Source organism: Loxodonta africana, chromosome 11 (genome assembly GCF_030014295.1).
Source record: "Loxodonta africana isolate mLoxAfr1 chromosome 11, mLoxAfr1.hap2, whole genome shotgun sequence".
Taxonomy (NCBI): Eukaryota; Metazoa; Chordata; class Mammalia; order Proboscidea; family Elephantidae; genus Loxodonta; species Loxodonta africana.
The window spans coordinates 85314177-85340058 of NC_087352.1; the positions used below are offsets into that span (position 1 = coordinate 85314177).

Below are 25882 nucleotides of genomic sequence, written 5' to 3' on the forward strand. Positions count from 1 at the left end.
TTGCTCATAAGCTCAGAAAGGAGTGTCGAGGAAATATTAATGAATTTGTTCCAGTGGTTCTATTTCTGCCAAGTGTTTCTCAAAATAGCGTGTGACATAATTGGGGACAATAAAGTGATTGCTTTATCATTCTAGAGTTGCACTGTCCAATAAGGTAGCTGCTATCCACGTGTGACTATTGAAATTTATTAAAATTAAATAAAATTTAAAATTTAATTCACACCAGCCACATTTCAAGTTCTCAGTGGCGACATGGCTAGGCTACTGTATTGAACAAGACAGAACTATGGAACATTTCCGTCATTGCAGGAAGTTCCATTAGACAGTGACGCTCTAGAGTAATGAGTTCTGTTACACCGTCATTGTTTTTACCTGTACTTGTCAATAACCAAAATGCCGAGGAGCTATCTTTACCTAAAGAGTCTTTATGTAAATACCAAAGAGAGTCCTGTAAAAATATAGTACAATTAGTAATCCTAGCAAGATTGGAATTTCTCTTAGTGGTAACCTTAATGATTAACATTTCATCCTCCTACTGACTAGTTTTCTTTTACAAAATCAGGAAAGGGAGTTGCAAGGTGAAATCTTGTTGGAAATTATTTCAAATAGTTTTTATTTTGGCTGTGGAGATGATTCAGTATCCTCAGAAAATGCAAGGCAAATGTGATTGCCTTAGTTACTACACATTTTGCAGTTGAAGTATCGTGCTAGTCAGTTGCCTGTTTTACTTAAAAAAAGATGATCTAGCCTGGGATACACAAGCAGGGCTGCTTGTGTTCTCCACAGACATCATTCTAAAATGCGATATATGTCGCAGGATATATCATATGTAGCACAATGACCAACAGGCATAATCGTTCTTAATACGTGTTTCTAGATTGAGTTTATAAACTACAGTCCCGTTAAAAATGAAACCTACTTAATAGTGTTTTAATATAAAAGAACATGTTCATTAAATAAAATCCAGAAAGTACAAGTAGAAAAAAGTTCATATACTCATGATTCCCTTGGTCTTTTGAAGTCACGCATATTCTTTTTTGTTTCTTAAAAAAATTTGTAATTATGCTAGATTTTAACTTTCACATTATAGAATATATGCTAACGCCTGTGCCTCTAGACCCGTTGTGCGTCAAGTCTGAAGAGGGGTCTCTCTAGGAAAGATTCGATGGGGGCAGGAAGCGAAGAAGATTTTGGAAATCCTCATGTCTTTATGCATCCCTCACTTATACCTATCTTGGAACAGTTAACACCTGTATGGCATTTTAAGGCCATCCTTTGACACGTGAGGAAAAAAAAGAGGTGTTGCTAATTTACACTGCCAATTTAAGTTCGCAAGGGTCAAGTCGCAATCAAAGCAAAAAAAATTCTGGGCAGCTGGATGCTTTATTTAATAACAAATTGCCAGAGCATTAACTCAGTACTTTTTATTTTGCTTTGGCTGGCGGGGAGGGGAGTCCTTTCCTCGCCACCGGTAGCTTCTCAGTGCCCTGGGGGTGGGGTCCGCCCCTTCTCTCGCCTTGGGGTGCGGCGGGTGCGGTACAAAGGCTCCGCCTCCCTGGCAACCGTTGGTAAAGCGGGGAACCGGTAGCGGGGGCCGCAGCCGGGCGGGTCGGGACGGGGGGCGGGCGCCCGCACGCGGTCACGTGCCGGCCTGGGCGCCGAAGGTCCAGGCGCGCGCTTGGCGGAGCGGCTGCGGGGAGGGGCGGTGCCACCTAGCAGAGCCGCGCCAGCTGCCTCGCGCTGCGCCCAGTTCCCGGCGCGGGGACCCCCGAGGCCGGCCTTAGGCTGGGGCCGAGGATCCGCGGGACTGCGAGCCAGCGTTGGTGACAGGCGGTCCTGAAGCCGTGGCCCCGCCCCCGGAGCGCTGGGAGCCCCAGTGACCGCGTAGGTCAGTTTCTCGCGGCTGCCGTCGCCCGGAGTTAGGGGCCGGTTCAGGGCGAGCGGGGGTGGTGGGCGTTCGTCTCCTGGGAGTCTTTGATGATGGTCAGGGTCGTGGCGCGAAGATGGTGGGCTCGCAGCCGAGCTTCCATCGCTTCCCGGCGGCCCCTGGCTACCCCAGGGCTGCAAGAGTTTAGTGACAAGTAGCAACGTGTTGGCATTTTTGCATTTCCACTGAAGGTGCTATGATTTCGTGCTGGTGCCACTTGTATTCCCTGGGAAGGCATCAGCTGCGTGCTGTCTAGGTTCTTTGGTGTGTGCACCGTAACTTTAGTTCACTAGTAACATAAGGAGGATTGTTTCACAATGGAAGTCACGCGCTGTTCATGTGACTGTTTTTGCAGTGCACCGCGTGGTCAGTTCAAATGTGAATATTGAATCCGGGGATTCAGAGACAGCCTGAAAAATCGCAGCTGCCCTATGGACTGACAGGAAGCGTTGAAAAGCGTTACCTTATTTAGTTTACATTAGCTTTAGCTGTCAAAGTTGTCACTTTATGCAGACAATATTGCGAAACGGAATCCTTGGCAGTGTGATGTTAACTTGAACAAGGCCAATTAAATGTTTCATATTTAGCACGTAGACTACGGATAGTTGACATATAATTAAATCAGCGTGAAAATCAGTGATGAATTTTCCCTGAAACTTGTTATCCTTTAGTCTTTGCAGTGTGGTAGATGGCATTCTGGATATAGAGTTACAAATGTCCTCACCTCTACTCAGCATTTGAGAAAGACGTCGTTGATTTGTTTGTTGGGATAGCAATGTTTTCATTCTAACTTGGATACGTTAATTTTTTGCAACCATTGTTCTCTTTCTCCAAACTGAAATTTTTAAGATCTTTGTATTAACTATGCGATAGTTACAAAATCCACCCTTTTTTCATTCTCTCATTCTAAATAACTAGACGGGCTCTACCTACAGTCTATTGAAAGAAGGGGAGAAAACTGCCAGGAACAGTGTTTTTTTTTAAATTAACTAATACCTTTTTCATCTCTCCCAGGCAGAGCAGCTCCCCCATAACAATTGAGCAACTGATAATCAAAATAGGAGTAACTACTACAAGTTGAGCTGGTTTATTAGAAGCAGTTGTATCTCAGCGTAGAGTTCTGTGAAGATCACTTATGACATTTACTAAATACCTCATTGTGAATCAGGAGAAACTTGTGGTTTCGTGCCTAATTCTTGTCCCTTAAGGACCCTCTTCCTGTAGGTATGATTTGGAAGTACATATACCTGTGATTCTGAAGGGCTAGGTTATTATTACTGTAAAAAACACTCTTCTCCCTCCCTTTCTCCCAAATAAAGGAAAATGATACTGTTTTAGAACCACTAACCAGGTTGAAGAAAACAGCCATTCTCTTTTTAGTGATAAGAGGGCACAATAGTCTATTAGAGTTTTTTTTCCTTATGACTTTATTTTACTTAGAGATACATCTACAGTTGATCATAATATTTTTAGTTGGAACTCCGTTGTGGCAGTTTCTTACCTCTTGAGATCACTAGAAGCTGAGCTTTTGTACATTATATATGTTCACTGAGAATAGTAGTTGGAAGTAGAAATGCAACCTAATAACATAAAAAGGAGAAAATAAGATAGTAAGTGCATATGAGATTTTGAAATGTTTCAGAACCTTGTCAGTTCTTTCAAGCCAGGTCTGATGACAGTCAGAACCTTACTGATGACTTAGTAAATTCTTTGCAGTTCCTAGAAAGAGGACAGGTGTTACCAGTGTTGCACCAGCTTATACCAGTCTCACCAGAATTCGTTAATGAATTGTGAGAGAAGAACTGTGATGTTCTCTGGACAATATATATTAATTGGTGATTATGGTGTCATATAAATATCTAATACGATGTTCTTGGTCAGTAGAAATGTTGGGATTTTTCTCACTTACCTCACTTCTCCCATCAATATTTCACCAGCACGGTCACAATTAAGGGACTGTATAAGGTGGACAAGTATAAAAAAAAGTTTACTGCTGTTTGGAAGAGGGTATGCTAAGTCACTCACTTTGAGTTGTTTATTCATCAGCCTGCAGATAGGAAATTACTATCTAGTGAAAGCACTCCTTAACTGTACGTTGACCTATCATGTGACAATGGAAAGTAACCACATGATTTTTTACTCTGTTGTCTAACGTTTTCCTTTAAAGAGAAACTTCTGGGTATATGATTTATAAGTGGTCAGTATGATTATACATGAGTTTAGTTCAGTTTGGAAGATAATTTTCCAATATGAAATAATCAAAATGGGAAAAGTTTAAAGACATTTTGTCTAAAAGTTAAGGGATTTTATTAAAAGATGACATTTAATTGAGCTCTTTGTTAGTTTTTATTATCTAAAATTTGATTATCTAATTTGTAGCCTTCTCTGCCCTTTGCTTCTATATAGCCAACCTCTTTTGAAACAGTAGTTAATAGTTTTCAGAATCTGTCAAGTTGAAATTCCAATCAGGGGTGCATCTCAGGGTTAGTTCTTGGTTTTTTGAAGCAGAAACAGTTTATAGCAACCTACGGTTAGTTTAGGGGCCTGGTAGTGCAGTGGTTAAGTGTTCGGTCACTAACTAAAAGATCAGCTGTTCAAACCCACCAGTGCTCTGGGGGAGAAAGATGTTACAGTGTTGGAAACCCTATGGGACAGTTTTACTATGCCTAAAAGGTTGCTATAAGTTGGAATTGACTTGACGGCAACTGTTTTTTTTTTTTTTTTGGTTTAGAAGTAGATTAGTTCTAATTGTGGAACTTTATTGTCTTTGATTTCTCTAGGAATTTTCTGCTTTGATTCTGGAGAAATTAAACTCTAGTTATAAAGAAAAAAAGCAGTTCAAGTTATGAAATAATAGACTCTAACCAAATTTAGGAGTCCCTGAGTGGCACAAATATTTGAGTGTTTGACTACTAGCCGAAAGGCACCTCAGAAGAAAGGCCTGGTGATCTGCTTCTGAAAGGTCACAGCCTTGAAAACCCTATGGAGCAGGTCTACTCTGCACACATGGGGTCGTCGTGAGTAAAGGATCACCTTGATGGCAACTCACAAAAACAACAACCAAATTTAGCAAGTCATGATTGCCCTTTAAGCTGCAAGTTTTAACGTCTCTGCCAAGTTGGCAGAATTGTTGGGGCCACAGAACTTACCACTGTGTTGAGTGAGGATTTAGTCATGGATTGTCAAGTATATGCACCAGTTTCACTAGTCATTTGTTGTTGTTGTTGGTTAGGTGCCGTCAAGTTGGTTCCAACTCATAGCCACCCTATGTACAAGAGAACAAAACACTCCCCGGTCCTATACCATCCTCACAATTGTTCCTGAGCCCATTATTGAAGCCACTGTGTCAATCCATCTTGTTGAGGGTCTTCCTCTTTTTCCTTGACCCTACAATTTAGTGTTTTTAAAACCACAAGATACAAACTTGTTTCCTGAAAAATAATTTAGAATTAGAGGCCTACCTGTCCCTCTAGTCGACCTTGGAAGAGAGGAAACATAAGGCAAAAATGGCCTCTAGTTTCTCGTATTTTGAAGCTGAAAATGTTTTTTGTTTTTTTTTCTTCCTGGACATGTCCTTGAAAACATTCTCTTGGCAACTAAAATCTCATTAACAAACTCTAAAAATGGAGCTTGGAATTCATGAATTTGAACAGAGCCACTGAAAACCATCTACACCATGGTCATGAAAAATACAACCTGTGCTGATAGAACATGGTTCACCTCCATCTTGGCCAGCTGCAGCAAGGGATTGCTTGTCTTTTTCTTTTGGCTTAAACATCAGATACAAAGTGCTTTCTGTAATAAGCCCTCATGATTTGAAGGAATTAAAAAAAAAAAAATCTGCTCAGCATATGAACTTGGATTCTTCTATGTTGTGTTTTTTTTTCCTAAACTGTTAATCACAGAAATTAAAGAGTTTATACAGATGCATTAAACAAAGAAACTAGTTACAGTACGGAAATATTCCGGAGTGTGTATTTTTAAAAAGTTTTCCCTTAATATGGCTTTATTTCTGTGACATGTAAGGACACCTTTAGGGTCGTCGTCTTTTTTTTTTTTTTTTTGCACTTTAGACGAAGGTTTATAGAACAAACTAGTTTGTCATCAAATAGTACATGCATTGATCTATGACATTGGTTAACAACCCCATGACGTATCAACACGCTCCCTTCCCAACCCTGGGTTCCCTGTTAACAGCTTTCCTGATCTCTCCTGGCTTCCAGGCCCTGCCCCAGGGCCGGTGCGCCCTTCAGTCTTGTTTTGTTCTATGGGCCTGTTCAATCTTTGGCTGAAGGGTGAACCTCAGGAGTGACCTCATTACTGAGCTGAAAGGGTGTCTGACGGCTGTACGCTCAGGGTTTCTCCAGTCTCTGTCAGGCCAGCAAGTCTGCTCTTTCTTTTCGAGTTGGAATTTTGTTCTACATTTTTCTCCAACTCTGTCCGGGACCCTCTATTGTGATCCCTGTCAGAGCAGTCAGTGGTGATGGCTGGGCCACCATCTCATTGTACTGGACTCAGTCTGGTGGAGGCAATGGCAGATGTGGTCCATTAGTACTTTGGACTAATTTTTCCCTTGTGTCATTAGTTTTCTTCATTCTTCCTTGCTCACAAAGGGCTGAGGCCAGTGGAGTATCCTAGATGGCTGCTTCTAGGGTCTTATAGACAGATTTAATTGTTTTGTTTCCAAAGAACTGAGTCCACATGCATCCATATATTCATTCATCATTTGCTTAAATAATATTTGGTTGCCTACTGTGTTCCAGGCAGCATGCTAGTTACTATAGTTAAGCACTTGACTACTAGCTGGAAGGTTGGTGTTTGAACTCACCCAGAGGTGCCTTCGGATATAGGCATGGTGGTCTGCTTCCAAAAGGTCACAACCTTAAAAACCATATGGAGCACTTCTACCCTGCACACATGGGGTCACCATGAGTCAGAATCAGCTTGATGGCAACTAACAACAGCAACAATGACAGACACGGGATCCTTCTTCTAATCAAGTTTACAGCCTAGTCTAGGGGCAGCCAAAGAAATGCCTGCATGAATGCCTACAGACTGACATATGGTAGCAAGTATAAGATGCCGCAAGGGCTTATAAAGGGGACTGAGTTGAGATTGGGGATAGAGGGGCAAGTCTTAAGACCCCTCCAGAAGCGTGGATAGTAATTTGTACGCATGTCTTCCCTACAACGTTTTTTTTTCCCTTTTAGTTTTTATTGTGCTTTAAGTGAAAGTTTACAAATCAAGTCAGTCTCTCATACAAAAATTTATATATACACCTTGCTATATACTCCTAATTGCTCTCCCCCAATGAGACAGCACACTCCTTCCCTCCACTCTCTCTTTTCGTGTCCATTCCACCAGCTTTTGACTCCCTCTGCCCTCTCATCCCCCCTCCAGACAGGAGATGCCAACATAGTCTCAAGTGTCTACCTGATCCAAGAAGCTCATTCTTCACCAGCATCTTTTTCTATCCCATTGTCCAGTCCAATCCTTGTCTGAAGAGTTGGCTTTGGGAATGGTTCCTGTCCTGGGCTAACAGAAGGTCTGGGGGTCATGACCTCCGGGGTCCTTCTAGTCTCAGTCAGACCATTAAGTCTGGTCCTTTTACGAGAATTTGGGGTCTGCATCCCACTGTTCTTGTGCTGCCTAAGGGGTTCTCTGTTGTGTTCCCTGTCAGGGCAGTCATAAGTTGGAGCCAGGCACCATATAGTTCCTCTGGTCTCAGGCTGATGTAGTCTCTAGCTTATGTGGGGCTTTCTATCTCTTGGGCTCATAATTACCTTGTGTCCTTCGTGGTCTTCATTCTCCTTTGCCTCAGGTGGGTTGAGACCAACTGATGCATCTTAGATGGCCCCTTGCTAGCGTTTAAGACCCCACATGCTGCTCTCCAAAGTGGGATGCAGAATGTTTTCTTAATAGATTTTATTATGCCAATTGACTTAGATGTCCCCTGAAACCATGGTCCCCAAACCACCACCCATGCTACACTAGCTTTCAAAGCATTCAGTTTATTCAGGAAAGTTCTTTGCTTTTGGTTTAGTCCAGCTGTGCTGACCTCACCTGTATTGTGTGTTGTTTTTCCCTTCTCCTTAAGTAGTTCTTATCTACAATCTACTAGGGTCGCTATGAGTCGGAATCGACTCGACAGCAGTGGGTTTTTGGTTTGAATTAGTGAATACCCATCTCCCTCCCTCCCTCCCCCCTCTTGTAACCATCAAAGAATATTTTCTTCTCTGTTTAGACTATTTCTCCAGTTCTTATAATAGTGGTCTTATACAATATTTGTCCTTTTGCAGCTGGCTGATTTCACTTAGCATAATGCCTTCTAGATTCCTCCATGTTATGAAATGTTTCACAGATTCATCACTGTTCTTTATCTATGTGTAGTATTCCATTGTGTGAATATACCATAATTTATTCATTCATCTGTTGATGGCCACTTTGGTTGCTTCCATCTTTTTACTATTGTAAACAGTGCTGCAGTGAACACGGCTGTGCATGTATCTGTTCGTGTAAAGGCTCTTATTTCTCTAGGATATATTCCAAGGAGGAATGGGATTGCTGGATCATATGGTAGCTCTATTTCTAGCTTTTTAAGGAAATGCCAAATCGATTTCCAAAGTGGTTGTACCATCTTGCATTCCCACCAGCAGTGTATAAGTGTTCCAGTGTCTCTGTAACTTCTCCAACATTTATTATTTTGTGTTTTTTGTATTAATGCCGGCCTTGTGGGAGTGAGATGGAATCTCATTGTAGTTTTTGTTTGTATTTTTCTAATGACTGATGCTTGTGAGCATTTCCTCATGTGTCTGTTAGCTACCTGAATGTCTTCTTTAGTGAAGTGTCTGTTCATATCTTTTGCCCATTTTTTAATTGGGTTATTTGTCTTTTTGTAGTTGAGTTTTTGCAGTATCATGTAGATTTTAAGAGGTCAGGTCCTGCAGGTGCTGATCGGAAATGTCATAGCTAAAAGGTTTTTTCCAGTCTGTAGGTAATCTTTTCACTCTTTTGGTAAAGTCTTTGGATGAGCATAGGTGTTTGATGTTGAGGAGCTCCCGGTTATCTAGTTTCTCTTCTGCATTGTTAGTAATGTTTTGTATACTGTTTATGCCATGTATTAGGGCTCCTAACGTTGTCCCTATTTTTTCTTCCATGTTCTTTATTGTTTTAGATTTTATATTTAGGTCTTTGATCCATTGTGAGTTAGTTTTTGTGCATGGTGTGAGGTATGGGTCTTGTTTCATTTTTTTGCAGATGGATATCCATTTATGCCAGCACCATTTGTTAACAAGACTGTCTTTTCCCCCATTTAACTGATTTGGGGCCTTTGTCAAATATCAACTGCTCATATGTGAATGGATTTATGTCTGGATTCTCAATTCTGTTCCGTTGGTCTATGTACCTGCTGTAGCAGTACCAGGCTGTTTTGACTACTGTAGTGCTGTAATAGGTTCTAAAATCAGGTAGAGCGAGGGCTCCCACTTTGTTCTTCTTTTTCAGTAATGCTTTACTTATCTGGGGCCTCTTTGCCTTCCATATGAAGTTGGTGATTTGTTTCTCCGTCTCATTAAGAAATGTCACTGGAATTTGGATCGGAATTGCATTGTATCTATAGATGGCTTTTGGGAGAATAGACATTTTTACAATGTTAAGTCTTCCTATCCATGAGCAAGATATGGTTTTCCACTTATGTAGGTCTCTTGGTTTCTTGCAGAAGTGTTTTGTAGGTTTCTTTGTATAAGTCTTTTACATCTCTCGTAAGATTTATTCCTAAGTATTTTATCTTCTTGGGGGCTACTGTAAATGGTATTAATTTGGTGATTTCCTCTTAGATGTTTTTTTTGTTGGTGTAGAGGAATCCAACTGATTTTTGTATGTTTATCTTCTATCCTCATACTCTGCTGAACTCTTCTATTAGTTTCAATAGTTTTCTTGAGGATTCTTTAGGGTTTTCTGCGTGTAAGATCATGTCATCTGCAAATAGAGATCCTCTTATTTCTTCTTTGCCAATCTGCATGCCCTTTATTTCTTTATCTAGCCTCATTGCTCTGGCTAGGACCTCCAGCAAAATGTTGAATAAGAGTGTTGATAAAGGGCATCCTTGTCTGGTTCCCCATCTCAAGGGGAATGCTTTCGGGCTCTCTCCATTTAGGGTGATATTGGCTCTTGGCTTTGTATAAATGCCCTTTATTATGTTGAGGGATTTTCCTTCTATTCCTGTTTTGCTGAGAGTTTTTATCATGAATGGGTATTGAACTTTGTCAGATGCCTTTTCTACATCAGTTGATAAAATCATGTGATTCTTGTCTTTTATTTTCTTTATATGATGGATTACATTAATTGTTTTTCTTATGTCGAACCATCCCTGCATACCTGGTGTGAATCCCACTTGATCATGGTGAATTATTTTTTTGATATGTTGTTTAATTCTATTGGCTAGGTTTTTGTTGAGGACTTTTGCATCTAAGTTCATGAGAGATATAGGTCTGTAATTTTCTCTTTTTGTGGTGTCTTTACCTGGTTTTGGTATCAAGGGAATGCTGGCTTCATAGAATGAGTTTGAGAGTATTCCGTCCTTTGCTCTGAAATACCTTTAGTAGTAGTGTTAACTCTTCTCTGAAAATTTGGTAGAACTCTGGAGTGAAGCTGTCTGGGCCAGGGTTTTTTTTGTTGTTGTTGTTGGGAGTTTTTTAATTATCTTTGTACTCTCTTCTTTTGTTATGGGTCTATTTAGTTTTTCTACCTCTCTCTGTTTGTGTTAGTTTAGGTAGGTAGTGTGTTTCTAAGAATTCATCCATTTTTTCTAGATTTTCAAATTTGTTAGAGTACAGTTTTTTTGTAGTAATCTGGTATGATTCTTTTAATTTTACTTGGGTCCGTTGTAATATCACCCATCTCATTTCTTATTCAGGTTATTTGCATCCTCTCCTCTTTTTTTTTAAAAAAAAAATTTATATATATTTTTTCTCCTGTTTTTCTTTTGTCATTTTGGTCAGTGGTTTATCAATTCTGTTAATTTTGTCAAAGAACCAGTGCTTGGTCTTGTTAATTCTTTGAATTGTTTTTCTGTGTTCTATTTCATTTAATTCTGCTCTAATTTTTATTATTTGCTTTCTTCTGGTGCCTGAGGATTTCTTTTGCTGCTCTCTATTTGTTCAAGTCATAGGGATAATTCTTTGATTTTGGCCCTTTCATCTTTTTGTATATGTGCTTTTATTGATGCAAATTGAACTCTGAGCATTGCTTTTCCTGTGCCCCAAAGGTTCTGATAGGAAGTGTTTTCATTCTCATTGGATTCTATGAATTTCTTTATTCCGTTCTTAATTTCTTCTATAATCCAGTCTTTTCTGAGCAGGGTATTGTTCAGTTTCCAAGTATATGATTTCTTTTCTCTGCTTTTTCTGTTATTGATTTCTACTTTCATAGTTTTATGGTTAGAGAAGATGCTTTGTGACATTTCAGTGTTTTGGATTCTGCTAAGGCTTGCTTTATAACCTAATGTGTGGTGTATTCTAGAGAATGTTCCATGTGCACTAGAAAAGAAAGTATACTTAACTGCTGTTGGGTGGAGTGTTCTGTATATGTCTATAAGGTCAATTTATTTGGATGCGGTGTTTAGATCTTCTGTGTCTTTATTGAGCTTCTTTCTGGATGTCCTGTCCTTCACCGAAAGTGGTATGTTGAAGTCCACTACTATTATTGTGGAACTGTCTATCTCAGTTTTCAATGCTGTTAGAGTTTGTTTTGTGTATCTTGCAGCCCTGTCTTTGGGTGCATAAATATTTAATATAGCAATACCCTCGTGGCATATTGTCCCATTACTCATTGTATAACGTCCTTCCTTATCATCTTTATTCTTGGTGGATTTAACTTTAAAGTCTATTTTGTAAGAAATTAATATTGCCACTTATGCTTTTTTTTTTAATTGTTGTTTGCTTAATGTATTTTTTCCATCCTTTGAGTTTTAGTTTGTTTGTGTTTGAGTCTAAGGTGTGTCTCTTATAGGCAGCATATAGATGGATCATGGTTTTTTTATCCATTCTGCCACTCTCTGTCTCTTTATTGTTGTATTTAGTCCATTTACATTCAGCGTAATTATGGATAGGCATGAGTTTAATGTTGTCATTTTGATGTCCTTTTTTGTGTGTTGTTGACAATTTCTTTTTCCCACTTAAATTTTTTCTGCTGAGTAGTTTATCTTTATGTATTTTCTTTTCCTCATATTCGTTGTTGTTGATTTTGTTTCTGCTGAGTCTGTTATTTTCCTTGTATTTTTTTTTTTTGTGTGTGTAGGATAGTTTGTCTCCTTGGTGGTTACCTTAATATTTACCCCTGTTTTTCTAAATTTAAACCTAACTTTTATTTCTTTGTACTGCCTTGTCTTCCTCTCCATATGAAAGCTCTATGACTTCATTTCTTAGTCCCTCTTTACTGTTTTAATATTGTTTTCTTTTACATAATGACATTGCTGTTTCCCTATTTTGAGCATTTTTTTAATCTTGATTTATTTTTGTGATTTCCATGTCTGGGTTGACATCTGATTGCTCTGTGTGGTGTTCTAGTTTTGGGATGATACCTGATATTATTGATTTTCTAACTAAAGAACTCCCTTTAGTATTCCTTGTAGTTTTGGTTTGGTTTTTACGAATTCTTTAAACTTCTGTTTATCTGGAAATGTCCTAATGTCACCTTCATATTTGAGAGACAGTTTTGGTGGATATATGATTCTTGGCTGGCATTTTTTTTCCCTTCAGTTCTTTATATAAGTCATCCCATCGTCTTCTTGCCAGCATGGTTTCCGCCGAGTAGTCTGAGTTTATTCTTGACTCTCCTTTGTTTATCGTTTATCCCTAGCTGCTCTTAAAATTCTATCTTTATCTTTGGATTTGGCAAGTTTGATTATGTCTTCGTGACTTTCTTTAAAAATCTACCTTATGTGGAGTTTGATGAGCATCTTAGATAGGTATCTTCTCATCTTTCATGATATCAGGGAAGTTTTCTGCCGACAAATCTTCAACAATTCTCTCAGTATTTTCTGTTATCCCTTCCTGTCCTGGTACTCCAATCACTCATAAGTTATTTCTCTTGATAGAATCCCACATGATTCTTAAGTTTTCTTCTTTTTTTTAAATTGCTTTATCTGATTTTTCTTCAAATATATTGGTGTCAAGTGCTTTATCTTCAAGCTCACCAATTCTGCCTTCCACTTGCTCAATTCTGCTCCTCTGACTTTCTGTCGAGTTGTCTAATTCTGTAATTTTATTGTTACTCTTCTGAATTCCCGATTGCTGTGTCTCTGTGAATTCTTGCAGCTTATTAAATTTTTCATTATGTTCTTGAAGAACCTTTTTCATTTCTTTAGCTACCTTATCTGTGTGTTCCTTGGCTTGTTCTGCGTATTGCCTGATCTCCTTCCTAACTTCGTTCCTGATGTCTTGAAGAGTTCTATATATTAATCTTTTGAATTCTGCATCCTGTAATTCCAGGAAGGCCCTTCATCCAGAAGATTCGTTGATTCTTTGTTTTGAGAGCTTGTTGAGGCAATCATGGTCTGTTTCTTTATGTGACTTGATATTGACTGTTGTCTCCGAGCCATCTATAAGTTATTAGTTTATTTTATGTTTGCTTACTATATCCTAGCTTCTTGCTTTGTTTTGATACGCCCAAATGGGTTGCTTGAGTGAGCTAGCTTGATTATTTTCATCTTTGGAGTTCTGACGTCCTGTCAACAGATAACTAGGGCTGTTATCAGGTATAGCAGCCTAAAAGTCCATTCACTTTTCTTGTATGAATTCAGCTCAGGTGTCCAGGTAGCTGATCAGCAAGTGTGTGGTACAGGCCCTGTCCTACAGTCTTAGAGGGGCAGGGGTGATCTGGTTGCAGCAGGGGGTCATGCTGTGAACAAGGCAGAGGGCAGAGAATCATTCCCAGTGTGTCTCTGAGGAAAGCGCATCCCTCTTCCCCAGAGTGTACAGGTGGGTGGGTTCTGCAGATGGACCGTGGGCACCCAGTGTTTTTGCTTGTAAGGACTGGGAGGTACCAGTTATCCTTGGACCCCTGTTGCAGGTGGCTGGGTGACCTGAGTGGAGCCACCTGTCCTTAGGCCCCTGATGTGGGTAGGTGAGGACCCTGTTTAATGGGCAAAGTGGTGTCAAACATCAAATACCTACCTCTCCACTACACAGCTGAAACTGTTGTAGTCTGCCAACAAGGACCTGTTCTGAAATAGGCCCACACAGGTCCATGCAGTGGGGAAAGGTATTCAAAGTCCACAGACCGTTTATGCCTGAACAGGAGCCACTTCTTTCCTGAGCTCCCAGGTTAGTGGAGCTGGCAGATTATCTTTTTCCCCAATTGCAAATTTATTCCTTCTCCAAGGCTGGGAGGATGGCTCCAGGCGATGAACAGAGCCTATCTCAGGCTGGGGAAATCAACAGCCACTGAAAACTGGCTAGGGGGCAGAGGGCATGGTAAAACATACACAAGTACTTAGCTTTTGCTGAGCGCACCGTTATTCTCTGGTTCCGGAGGTGTAAATAGGCTGTGCGGCTGGCTGCTTCTCCCTGCGGAAACTGCGGCCGAATGCTACTACTAGCCTGCTGCAGCTGCTACCGGTAATATTGCTTGAGGTATCCCAGCGATTCAGGTCCCGCAACTCCTCTCCGCTTCTGAACTGCCTCTCTCTCCCCCTGCCGCTCAGTCTGTTTTCTAACTTTCCCTTTGACGTTCAGGGCTCCTAGGTTGTCATAAATGTAATCATTTCACTTGTTTTTGGGGGTCTTTTTTATAATAGGGTTTGCAGGAAGTGTCTGGCCATTCCACCGTCTGGCCATTCCGCCGTCTGGCCATTCCGCTGTCTTAGCCCCACCTCTCAGAACGTTTTCTTAATAAACTTTGTTATGCCAGTTGACCTAGATGTCCCCTGAAACCATGGTCCCCAGACCTCCATCCCTGCTACTCTGTCCCTTGAAGCGTTTGGTTGTATTCAGGAAACGTCATAGCTTTTGGTTTAGTCCAGTTGTGCTGACTTCCACTGTATTGTGTGTTGTCCTTCCCTTCATCTTAGCTAATCCTTGTCTACTATCTAGGTAGTGAATACCCTCTCCCTCCCTCCCCTCCCCTCATAACCATCAAAGAATGTTTTCTTCTCTGTTTATTCCTTTTCTTGAGTTCTTATAATAGTGGTCTCATACAATATTTGTCCTTTTGCGACTGACTAATTTCATTCAGCATAATGCCTTCCAGAGTCATCCATGTTATGAGATGTTTTGCGGATTCGTTGTTGTTCTTTATTATTGCTTAGTATTCCATTGCGTGAATACACTGTAATTTGTTTATCCATTCATCCATTGATGGGCACCTTGGTTGTTTCCATCTTTTTGCTATTGTGAACAGTGCTGCAGTGAACATGGGTGTGCATATATCTATTCGTTTGAGGGCTCTTGTTTCTCTAGGCTGTATTCTAAGGAGTGGGATTGCTGGATCATATGTTACTTCTTTTTCTAGTTTCTAAAGAAGTGCCAAATGAATTTCCAAAGTGGTTATACCATTTTACATCCCACCAGCAGTGTATAACTGTTCCAGTCTCTCCACAACCTATCCAACATTAATTATTTTGTATTTTTTTGATTAATGGTAGACTTGTTGGGGTGAGATGGTATCTCATTATAGTTTTGATTTGTAGCCCTGGTGGCGTAATGGTTAAGAGCTATGGCTGCTAACCAGAAGATCGGCAGTTCTAATCCACCAAGCACTCCTTGGAAACTCTATGGTACAGCTCTACTCTGTCCTATAGGGTCGCTATGAGTCAGAATTTACTCGACAGCAATGGGCTTGGTTTGCTTTTTGGTTAATGACTAATGATCATGAGCATTTCCTCATGTATCTGTTAGCCACCTGAATGTTTTCTTTGCTAAAGTGCCTGTTCATATTCTTTGCCCATTTTTTAATTGGGTTATTTGCCTTTTTGTTGCTGAGGTTTTACAGTATCTTGTAGATTTTAGAGATTAGACTGTAATTGGGTATGTCACAGCCAAAAACTTTTTCCAAGTTTGTAGGTTGTCTTTTTCTCTTTTGGTGAAATCTTCTGATGAACATAAGTATTTGATTTGTAGGAGCTCCCAATTATCTGGTTTGTCCTCTGGTGTTTGTGCATTGCTAGTAATGTTTTATATTCTGTTTATACCATGTATTAGGTCTCCTAGTGTTGTCCTTAATTTTTTTTTTCCATGATCTTTATCGTTTTAGATTTTATATTTAGGTCTTTGATCCATTTTAAACCAAAAGAAACCCACTGCTGTCGAGTCGATTCTGACTCATAGCAACCCTACAGGACAGAGTAGAACTGCCCCACAGAGCTTCCAAGGAGCACCTAGTGGATTCAAACTGCCGACCTCTTGGTTAGCAGCCATAGCACTTACCCACTATGCCACCACTAGTTAGTTTTTTGCATGGCGTAAGGTCTGGGCCTTGTTTCATTTTTTGCAGATGGATATCCAGTTATGCCAGCACCATTTGTTAGAGACTGTCTTTTCCCCATTTAACAGACTTTGGGCCTTTGTCAAATATCAGCTGCTTGTAGGTGGATAAATTTACATCTGGATTCTCAATTTTGTTCCATTGGTCTATATATCCCTTATTGTCCCAGTACCAGGCTGTTTTGACTACCGTGGTGGTATAATAGGTTCTAAAATCTGGTAGTGTGAGGCCTCTCACTTTGTTATTCTTCTTCAGTAATGCTTTACTTATCCTGGGCCTCTTCCCTTTCCATATGAAGTTGGTAATTTGTTTCTCCATCTTATTAAACAATGTCTTTGAAATTTGCATTGGGATTGCCTTGTGTCTGTAAATCGCTTCAGGTCGCATTGACATTTTTACGATGTTGAGTTTTCCTAACCATGAGCAAGGTATGTTTTTCCACTTACGTAGGTCTCTCTAGGTTTCTTGTGGTAGTGTCTTGTAGTTTTCTTTGTATAGGTCTTTTACGTCTCTGGTTAGACTTATTCCTAAGTATTTTATCTTCTTGGAGGCCATTGTAAATGGTATTGATTTGGTGATTTCCTCTATGAAGTTTTCTTTGTTAGTGTAGGGGAATCCAACTGATTTTTGTATGTTTATCTTGAATCCTGAGACTGCTGAAATTTTCTATTAGTTTCAGTAGTTTTCTTGTGGATTCTTTGGGGTTTTCTCTGTATAAGAGCATGTCATCTGCAAACAGGGGTACTTTTACTTCTTCCTTACCCATTTGGATGGACTTTCTTTTTCTAGGTTAATTGCTTTGGCAAGGACCTCCAGCACAGCATCGAATAAGAGTGGTGATAAAGGATATCCTTGTCTGGTTCCCATTCTCCAGGGGAAATGCTTTTAGAGTCTCTCCATTTAGGATGGTGTTGACTGTTGGCTTTGTATAAATGTGCTTTATTATATTGAGGAATTTCCTTTCTATTCCCATTTTGCTGAAAGTTTTTTTTATCATAGATGGGTTTTGGACTCTTGTCAAATGCCTTTTCTGCATCGACTGATAAAATCATGTGGTTCTTGTCTTTTGTTTTATTTATGTGATGGATTATGTTGGTTGTTTTTCTAATGTTGAACCATCTGTCATACCTGATATGACTCCCACCTGGTCATGCTGAATTATTTTTTTGATACGTTGTTGAATTCTATCAGCTAGATTTTTGTTGAGGATTTTTGCATCCAAATTCATGAGGGATATAAGTTTGTAATTTCCTTTTTTTGTGGTGTCTTTACCTGATTTTGGTATCAGGGTTATGCTGGCTTCAGAGAATGAGTTTGGGAGTGTTCCATCCTTTTCTGTGCTCTGAAATACCTTTAGTAGTAGTGGTGTTAACTCTTCTCTGAAAGTTTGGTAGAATTATCCAGTGAAGCCATCAGGGCCAGGATTTTTTTTTTTGTTGGGAGTTTTTTAATTACCTTTTCAATCTCTTCTTTTGTGATAGCTTTATTTAGTTGTTCTACCTCTGTTTGTGTTAGCTTGGTAGGTAGTGTGTTTCCAGAAATTTGTCCGTTTCCTCCAGGTTTTCAAATTTGTCACAGTATAATTTTTCATAGTATTCTGTTATAATTCTAATTTCCGTAGGGTCTGTTGTGATAATCGTCCATCTCATGTCTTATTCAGATTATTTGCTTCCTCCCCTGTTTTTCTTTTGTCAGTTTGGCCAGTGGTTTATCCAATTTTGTTAATCTTTTCAAAGAACCAGCTTTTGGTCTTATTAACTCTTTCAATTGTTTTTCTATTCTCTATTTCATTTAATTCTGCTCTAATTTTTATTATTTGCTTTCTTCTGGTGTCCAAGGGCTTCTTTTGCTGCTCTCTTTTTGTTTGTTTGAGTCGTAGGGTTAATGTTTTGAATTTGGCCCTTTCTTCTTTTTGGATATGTGGATTTATTGCTATAAATTAATCTCTGAGCACTGCTTTTGTTTTGTCCCAAAGGTTCTGGTAGGATGTGTTTTCATTCTCATTTATTCTGTGAATTTCTTTATTCCGTCCTTAATTTCTTGTATAACCCAGTAGTTTTTGAGCAAGGTATTGTTCAGTTTCCATGTGTTTGATTTTTTTACCTTGTTTTTTCTGTTATTGATTTCTACTTTTATGGCCTTATGGTCAGAAAAGATGCTTTGTAATATTTCAATGCTTTGGATTCTATTAAAGCTTGCTTTGTGGCCTAATATGTGGTCTATTCTGGAGAATGTTCCATGTGCATTGGAAAAGAAAGTGTACTTGGCTGCTGTTGGGTGCTGTATATGTCTGTGAGATCAAGTTGGTTGATTGTGGCGTTTAGATTTTCTGGGTCTTTGTTGCCTTCTTTGTGGATTTTTTGTCCTTCACCAAAATTGGCATGTTGAAGTCTCCTACTACTATTGTGGAGCTGTCTGTTTCTCTTTTCAATGCTGTTAGAGTTTGTTTTATGTATTTTGGAGCCCTGTCCTTCAGTGCATAAATATTTATTATGGTTGTGTCCTCCTGGTTTATTGACCTTTTAATCATTATATCGTGTCCTTCCTTATCCTTTGTGGTGGATTTTGCTTTAAAGCCTTTTTAGTCAGAGATTAATATTGCCACTCCTGGTCTTTTTTGATTGTTGTTGCTTGATGTATTTTTTTCCATCCTTTGAGTTTTAGTTTGTTTGGGTCTTTAGGTCTAAGGTGTGTCTCTTGTAGGCAGCACATAGACGGATTGTGTTTTTAATCCATTCTGGCGCTGTCTCTTTATTCATGCATTTAGTCCATTTACATTCAGCGTAATTATTGATAGATATGAGTTTGGTGCTGTCATTTTGATGTATTTTTTTGTGTGTTGTTGACAATTTCTTTGTTCCACTTAATTTTCAGTGCTGAGTTGTTTTGCTTTATGTATTTTCTTTTCATCTTTTTCATTGTTGATTTTGTCTTTGCTGAATCTTTGTTTTTCTTATTTTTTATTTTGATTTGTAGTATTGTTAGTTTCCTTTGGGGTTACCTTAATATTTACCGCCATATTTCTAAGTTTAAACCAATCTTTTATTTCTTTATATCACCTTGACTTCCTCTCTATATGGAAGATCTATGACCACACTATTTAGTCCCTCTTTTTTGTTTTAGTATTGTCATCTTTTACATATTGACGTCTCTGTTTCCGTTTTTTCAGTTTTTTAGCTTTGACTTATTTTTGTGACTTCCCTATTTAGGTCGATACCTGGTTGGTCTGTCCTGTGTTCTAGTCTTGGGTTGGTATCTGATGTTATTAATTTTCTAGCCAGGGGACTCCCTTTATTATTTTTTGTAATTTTGGTTTGTTTTTTTACAATATTCCTTAAACTTCTGTTTATCTGGAAATGCCCTAAGTTTCCCACCATATTTGAGAGATAGTTTTGCTGGGTATATAATTCTTGGCTGGCAATTTTTTTACTTCAAGTCTTTATGTATGTCATCCCATTACCTTGTTGCCTACATGGAATCTGCTGAGTAGCCAGAGCTTAATCTTATTGACTCTCCTTTGTAGATGACTTTTCATTTATCCCTAGCCACCCTTAAAAGTCTCTCTTTATCTTTGGTTTTGACAAGTTTGATTATGATATGTCTTGGTGACTTTCTTTTGGAATCTACCTTGTGTGGGGTTTGATGAACTCCCTGGGTAGATATCTTCTCATTTTTCATGATATCTGGGAAGTTTTCTGCCATCAAATCTTCAACAAGTCTCTCTGTATTTTCTGTTATCCACCCCCTCTGCCCTGTTCTGGTACTCTAATCACTTGTAGGTTATTCCTCTTGGTAGAGTCACACATAATTCCTAGGGCTTCTTCATTTTTTTTAATTCTTTTATCTGATTTTTCCTCAAGTAAGTTGGTGTCAAGTGCTTTATCTTCAGTCTCACTAATACTGACTTCCGTTGCCTCAGTTCTGCTAGTGTGACTTTCTATTGAGTTGTGTAACTCTGAAATTTTATTGTTAATCTTTTGGATTTCTGTTTGCTGTCTTTCTGTGGATTCTTGCAACCTGTTCAATTTGTCGTTATGGTTTTGTATAACCTTCTTAAGTTCCTCTATTGCATTATCTATATGTTCCTTGGCTTGTGCATTTTTCCTGATTTTCTGTTGTCTTGAAGAGCACTGTATATTAATTTTTTAAATTCTGCTTCTGGTATTGCCAAAAAATCCTCTATCTCTGGAAGTTTTCTTGAATCTTTGTTTTGGGTGCTCACTGATGCCATCATGGTCTGCCTCTTTATGTGATTTGATATTGACTGTTGTCTCCGAGCCATCAGTAAATTATTATGTTTATTTACTTTGTGTTTGCTTACAGTGTCCTAGCTGCTCATTTCATTTTGACATGCCTAGACAGGCTGCTTATGTGAGCTAGTTTGATTATTGGCATCTTTGAAGCTATCACATCCTGCCACCTGGTGGTTAAAGGTGTTATTAGGTATATGAGTCCAGGAATCTGTGTACTTTTCTTTTATAGATTCAGCTCAGATATTCAGGTAGTCGGTCACCAGATGTGTGGTGCAAGCTCTCACCTACAGTCCTAGACAGGGAGGGGTGATTGGTGTAGGCACAGGTATCTGGGTGTAGTAAGGAGTCATGCGCTGAGCGAGGCAGGGGGCTGATGGCGGCCCCTGAGTGTCTGGGAGGAAAATGTGTCCCTGTGTCCAGAATGCATAGGTAGGTGGGTTTTACAGCTGGACTATGTACACCCAATGCTGTTCCACTGATTTTTGGACCCTTGTTGTGGGTGGCTAGGTGGTGTGGGTAGAGCTACCAGTCCTCAGACCCCTGATGTGGTTAGGTGAGGACCCTGCTTAATGGGCAGAGCAGTGTCAAATGTCACGAATCTGCCACTCCCCTTTATAGCTGATATAGTTGAAAATAGGCTTCATATATATAGCCTGTTGTACTGTGCCAATGCGGGCCTATGCTGTTGAAATGGGCCCACACAGGTCTATGCAGGGGTGAAAGGCATTGAAAGTTCGTGGACCACTTATGCCTGTGCCTAGGCAAAGGGGCTGTGTTGTCCCTGAGTTCCCAGTTTAGGGGAGCTGGCAGATTATGTTTTCCTGTTTGTTAATTTGTTCTCTCTCCAGAGCTGAGAGAATGGCTCAGGGCATGCTATGGACCCTACTTCCAACCCAGGGAACGTGACAGTCACTGAAGTTGGCCCAACCTGGTGCAGAGCAGAGAGGGTGCAGGTAAATGGAAGAGAGATTCTTCCCAAATGGGGTGTTGTTTTGCTCAGTGATATAAGTTAGATGCATATACTTATCTTTTGCTGATTGAGAGCCACTGCTCGTTGGTTCTGGAGGGTTGAGCAGACTCTCTGCCGTTCGGTCCTTCCTGATGTAGAAAACGCATCCACAGCACCGCTGCTTGCCCACCACGCATACTAGCTGATCCTACCTACAGGGTGCTGGTTCCTGCTGGGTCAAGTCTGGCAACTCTTTGCTGCTTCTGAACCATCTCTCCCTCCTTCCCTCTGCCACTCAGTCTGATTCCTCAGCTTTGCCTTTGATGTCCAGGGTTCCTAGATTGTCATATATAATTGATTAAATTGTTTTTTTGGGTCTTTGCTTTAAGAGGGACCACAGGAAGTGTCTGACTATTCCCCCATCTTGGCTCTGCTTGTCCATAGGGTTTTTAGTGGCTAATTTTTTGGAAGTAGATTGCTAGACCTTTCTTTAGAAGTGCCTCTGGGTGGACTGGAATTTCTAGTCTTTCAATTAGCACCCAAGTATTCACCATGTGCATCACCCAGGGACTTGCAACAAAATAGTGCCAGTTGCTCCAAGTCTGAATGCTGAATGCTACTAAACTCCTCTGAGCCTGAGTCTAGCACCTTGATCCCTAAGTCACCCTGATGTCCAGTGAAACCTGAGTCCTAGAGCCCTTTTGAGTTTTGCCCCAAGATTTTCCTGAGCCCTGAGAGCACCCGAGCCTGGTGGCAGAAGATGGAAAGGCCCGAGAAGAAGCCCCCACCACTGGGCCCAGCTGCCCTGGTGGATGATTCCCCCGCTGCTGCTTTTCTGCCTTCTCAAAGTTGAATCCATCATTTCTCCACTTCTAGACTGAGAGCCAATCTAGTTTCTGAGGCATTCCTGGTAGAGAAAAGACTCAGATCAATAACCATTATGACCCAGCTATCTCCTTGGAAACTCTATGGGGCAGTTCTATTCTGTACTATAGGGTCACTATGAGTCAGAATCGACTCGACGGCACTGGATTTTTTTGGATCTCCTTCTTGTCCAGTGGGGCTTGAAAAAAGGCCAGCCTTTCTTGTACTTTTGCCTGCCCCTTCCTCCTCATCACCCCTGCTGCAGCCCCAACTAGGCTCAGGATTTCGATTTTAGGAGCAAGCCTGGGATACACAGTTGCACTAATCTTGGCCTTTAGTATTAGCCAAAAGCCTCAGCTTCTGTCCAAATGTCCCTCCTTTGTGCCTGCCTGAGTATCTTCCTAAGATGAAGGCTGGTTTCTGAGCCCTACGGTCCTTGACACAGGCCTTAATTTTCTAACTACTTCCTTTCTGGCTTTTCTCCTCATTTTCTTCTGACTTTTGTCTGTCTTTCATGTTTTAGAGACTTTCTTCATATATCTTGTTTTCCTCGGTTATCGGTTCATGTTTAAGAGTGGGAAACTAGAAAGCCACTGGAAACTGAGAAAGTGGGTGGGTGTTATTGGCCATCAACTTCACTGTGTGGATTATCTGGCTTGGCCATTTGTTGGGGAGCTCCTTGTGTCTTTATTCTTGGATATATTCTTCTCTAGGAGTCATAACTAACTCAGTCTCCTCTTGGAGGGGAATGCTGATTAGGGGCAGAGGGCTGGAGGTCTTGGTGTTCACTATCCAGAGGTTGCTATTTTTTGAAACTATGTCTTCAAGTATGTCTTCCATCCTTCAGTCTAGAGACCATCTCATATAGCTTTTCCACAGGATTTATTTAACCAGTCCCTTGTTGATGGACATAGAGTAGTTTATAACTTTTTCACTGTTGCAAATAAAGTAATCCTTATGGACATCCTAATAAAATAATCTTGTGTAAATATTTCTGTAAAACAGCCCTAAGAATAGAATTGCCTAGACAAGGTAAATGGTGTGTATGTATTTTGAAGTGTATTTGACATTGCCAAATTGTTGCCTCTCCTCATACAGCATTTGAAAGTTTGTATTTATATTCATGTTAGCAGTTTCCAGGAGTGTGTATTTCCTGTTCATGCCAGCACTGCATGTGTTTAATCTTTTTTTATTTTGCTAGTAGAGTAGGCAAAATAAATAAATAAATCATTTTTGTTTGATTTGTTTGCACTTACTTGATTATTAAGATTGAAATTTGTACTTCTGGTAACTGCTATTCATATCACTTGCCCATTTTGATGTACCTGCTTTAAATTTGGTTATAATACTCTATAAGTACTTTGGGGTATGGTAGGAAAATGAGAGAAAAATTTATTTTTAAGGGTTCTTATCTAAATTTTTTCTATTCAGAATTTTTTTTTTTTGGCGCAGCTTTTCTATGTGTTAATTTATATTTTGGTCTTAATAAAATTTCTATATGAATGGCCATATTTTAACTTTATGCTTAACCAAAAAACCAAACTTATTGCTGTCGAGTCAATTCTGACTCATAGTGACCCTATAGGACAGAACAGAACTACCCTTTAGGGTTTCCAAGGAGCAGCTGGTGGATTTGAGCTGCCGACCATTCGCTTAGCAGCCAGGCTGTTAACCACTGTGCCACCAGGGCTCCAGACTCTTTATGTCTAGTAACTTATTGCTGTTATAATACCATTTGGGTAATACTTTGTGTTTACTGGAGTACTTTCATATACGTAGTCTCACCAGAGCTCTGTGAAGCTGGTTGTATTTTGAAGGTGAGGAAACTGAGGCTTTGAGTGGTTAGGAAACTTCCTAAGTGTCTAGTGCACGTCTCTAATAATAATACAGCGGGAGAAGAATCTCAGGGTCAAGTTCTAATCGTGCAACCAAGTCATTGAATCAGTTTTTATACCTGTCTCACTAGCTGCAAAATGCAGGTAATTCCTCCCCGTGTCTGTATTACCAGGTAATATGTAAAAGTTAGTTATATTCTTAGATAATAGCAACATTATTTTTTTTATTCTAGAAATGAACACAGAGGCAGAACAACAGCTTCTCCATCATGCCAGAAATGGCAACACTGAAGAAGTGAGACAGATACTAGAAACCGTGGAGAAGAATGATGTAATTGCTGACATTAATTGCAAAGGTAAGCTTTGAGTGAGTCTTTCAGCTTTCTCTTACTAGCCTCTGCTACTTTATTATTTATTTGATGCTAATCCTCCTAATCTTTTGTGCAATAAATGACTATCTCTTATGCTAGGAAGAACCTCCCAAGGGTGTGAAATGTCTGTCTTAGTCCCTTCAAAGTGAGAGAAATTGAGATCCATTCTTAAAATTGTCATGGGTCCTGAACCTTACAAAGTACACGGGTGAAGCTGAGCCCACAAATGCCTTCTGTGACAATATTTCTTCTTGAAGACACTGCAGTTGAACTAGCAGGTTTGAGTGCTTACTGTATGCCCAGCTTCATGTAAGGTACCTTGGAGACAATGATAAAGTATACCAAGAATCAACCCAGATTATAGTTTCTGAACAACACAGATCATAGTTTCTTCCCTGTTGCAAAATGATGATACTCCTTAAAAAAAAAAAAAACAAGTGATACTCCTTCCCTAGAGATGGCTGGGCCATGAGGTTGCTGCTCTAGGATAGGAGAATGTGACACAAATAAAATAGCCATCTGAAACCTGCTGCCTTGGAACAGAGAGATTTGGGGAAAGAGAAAAAGACGGAAGATGAGACAAGATCCCTGTCCTCACTGAGATTAGTAGATTGACAGATTAGTCTTTAGACTAGTCTATGTTACAAAATATGCGCCAGGATATGCAGGTATACAGGTTGTCATGGGACCACATAGGAGACAGATTAACTGGAATTTGAAGGATTAGGATGAGCTTCTTGTGAAAAATTATCTTGGTTGTCTAGTGCTGCTACAACAGAAATACCACAAGTGGATGGCTTTAACAAAGAGAAATTTATTTCTTCATGGTAAAGTAGGCTGAAGTCCAAATTCAGGGCGTCAGCTCCAGGGGAAGGCTTTCTCTGTTGGCCTTCTCATCAATCTTGCCCCAGACTAGGAGCTTCTCTACGCAGGGACCCTAGGTCCAAATGATGCGCTCTGCTCCTGGCACTGCTTTCTTGGTGGTACGAGGTTCCCAGCTCTCTGCCTGCTTCCCTTTCCTTTTATCTCTTGTAAGATAAAAGGTGGTGCAGGCCACACGCCAGGGAAACTCCCTTTACGTTAGATCAGGGATGTGACCGTAGTAAGGGTGTTACAATTCCACTGTAATCCTATTTAACATAAAATTACAATCACAAAATGGAGGACAACCACACAATACTGGGAACCATGGCCCAGCCAAA

The 25882-nt window shown here is 39.9% G+C and overlaps 1 protein-coding gene across 4 annotated transcripts in view; it reads left to right on the top strand.

The window, feature by feature from the left end:
- Positions 1 to 25882, top strand: part of OSBPL1A (oxysterol binding protein like 1A) — a 238929-nt gene that overhangs the window by 6911 nt on the left and 206136 nt on the right. For 2 of the 4 annotated variants that reach the window (XM_003406354.4, XM_023543923.2), the window contains exons 1-2: positions 1744 to 1888; positions 24543 to 24665. In XM_003406354.4, the coding sequence (XP_003406402.1) occupies positions 24545 to 24665 (121 nt within the window). In that variant the 5' untranslated portion in view covers positions 1744 to 1888; positions 24543 to 24544. Of the gene's footprint in view, positions 1 to 1743; positions 1889 to 21496; positions 21615 to 24542; positions 24666 to 25882 lie in introns of those variants that run through there. The other 2 variants (XM_023543922.2, XM_064294638.1) reach the window with 2 other exon arrangements.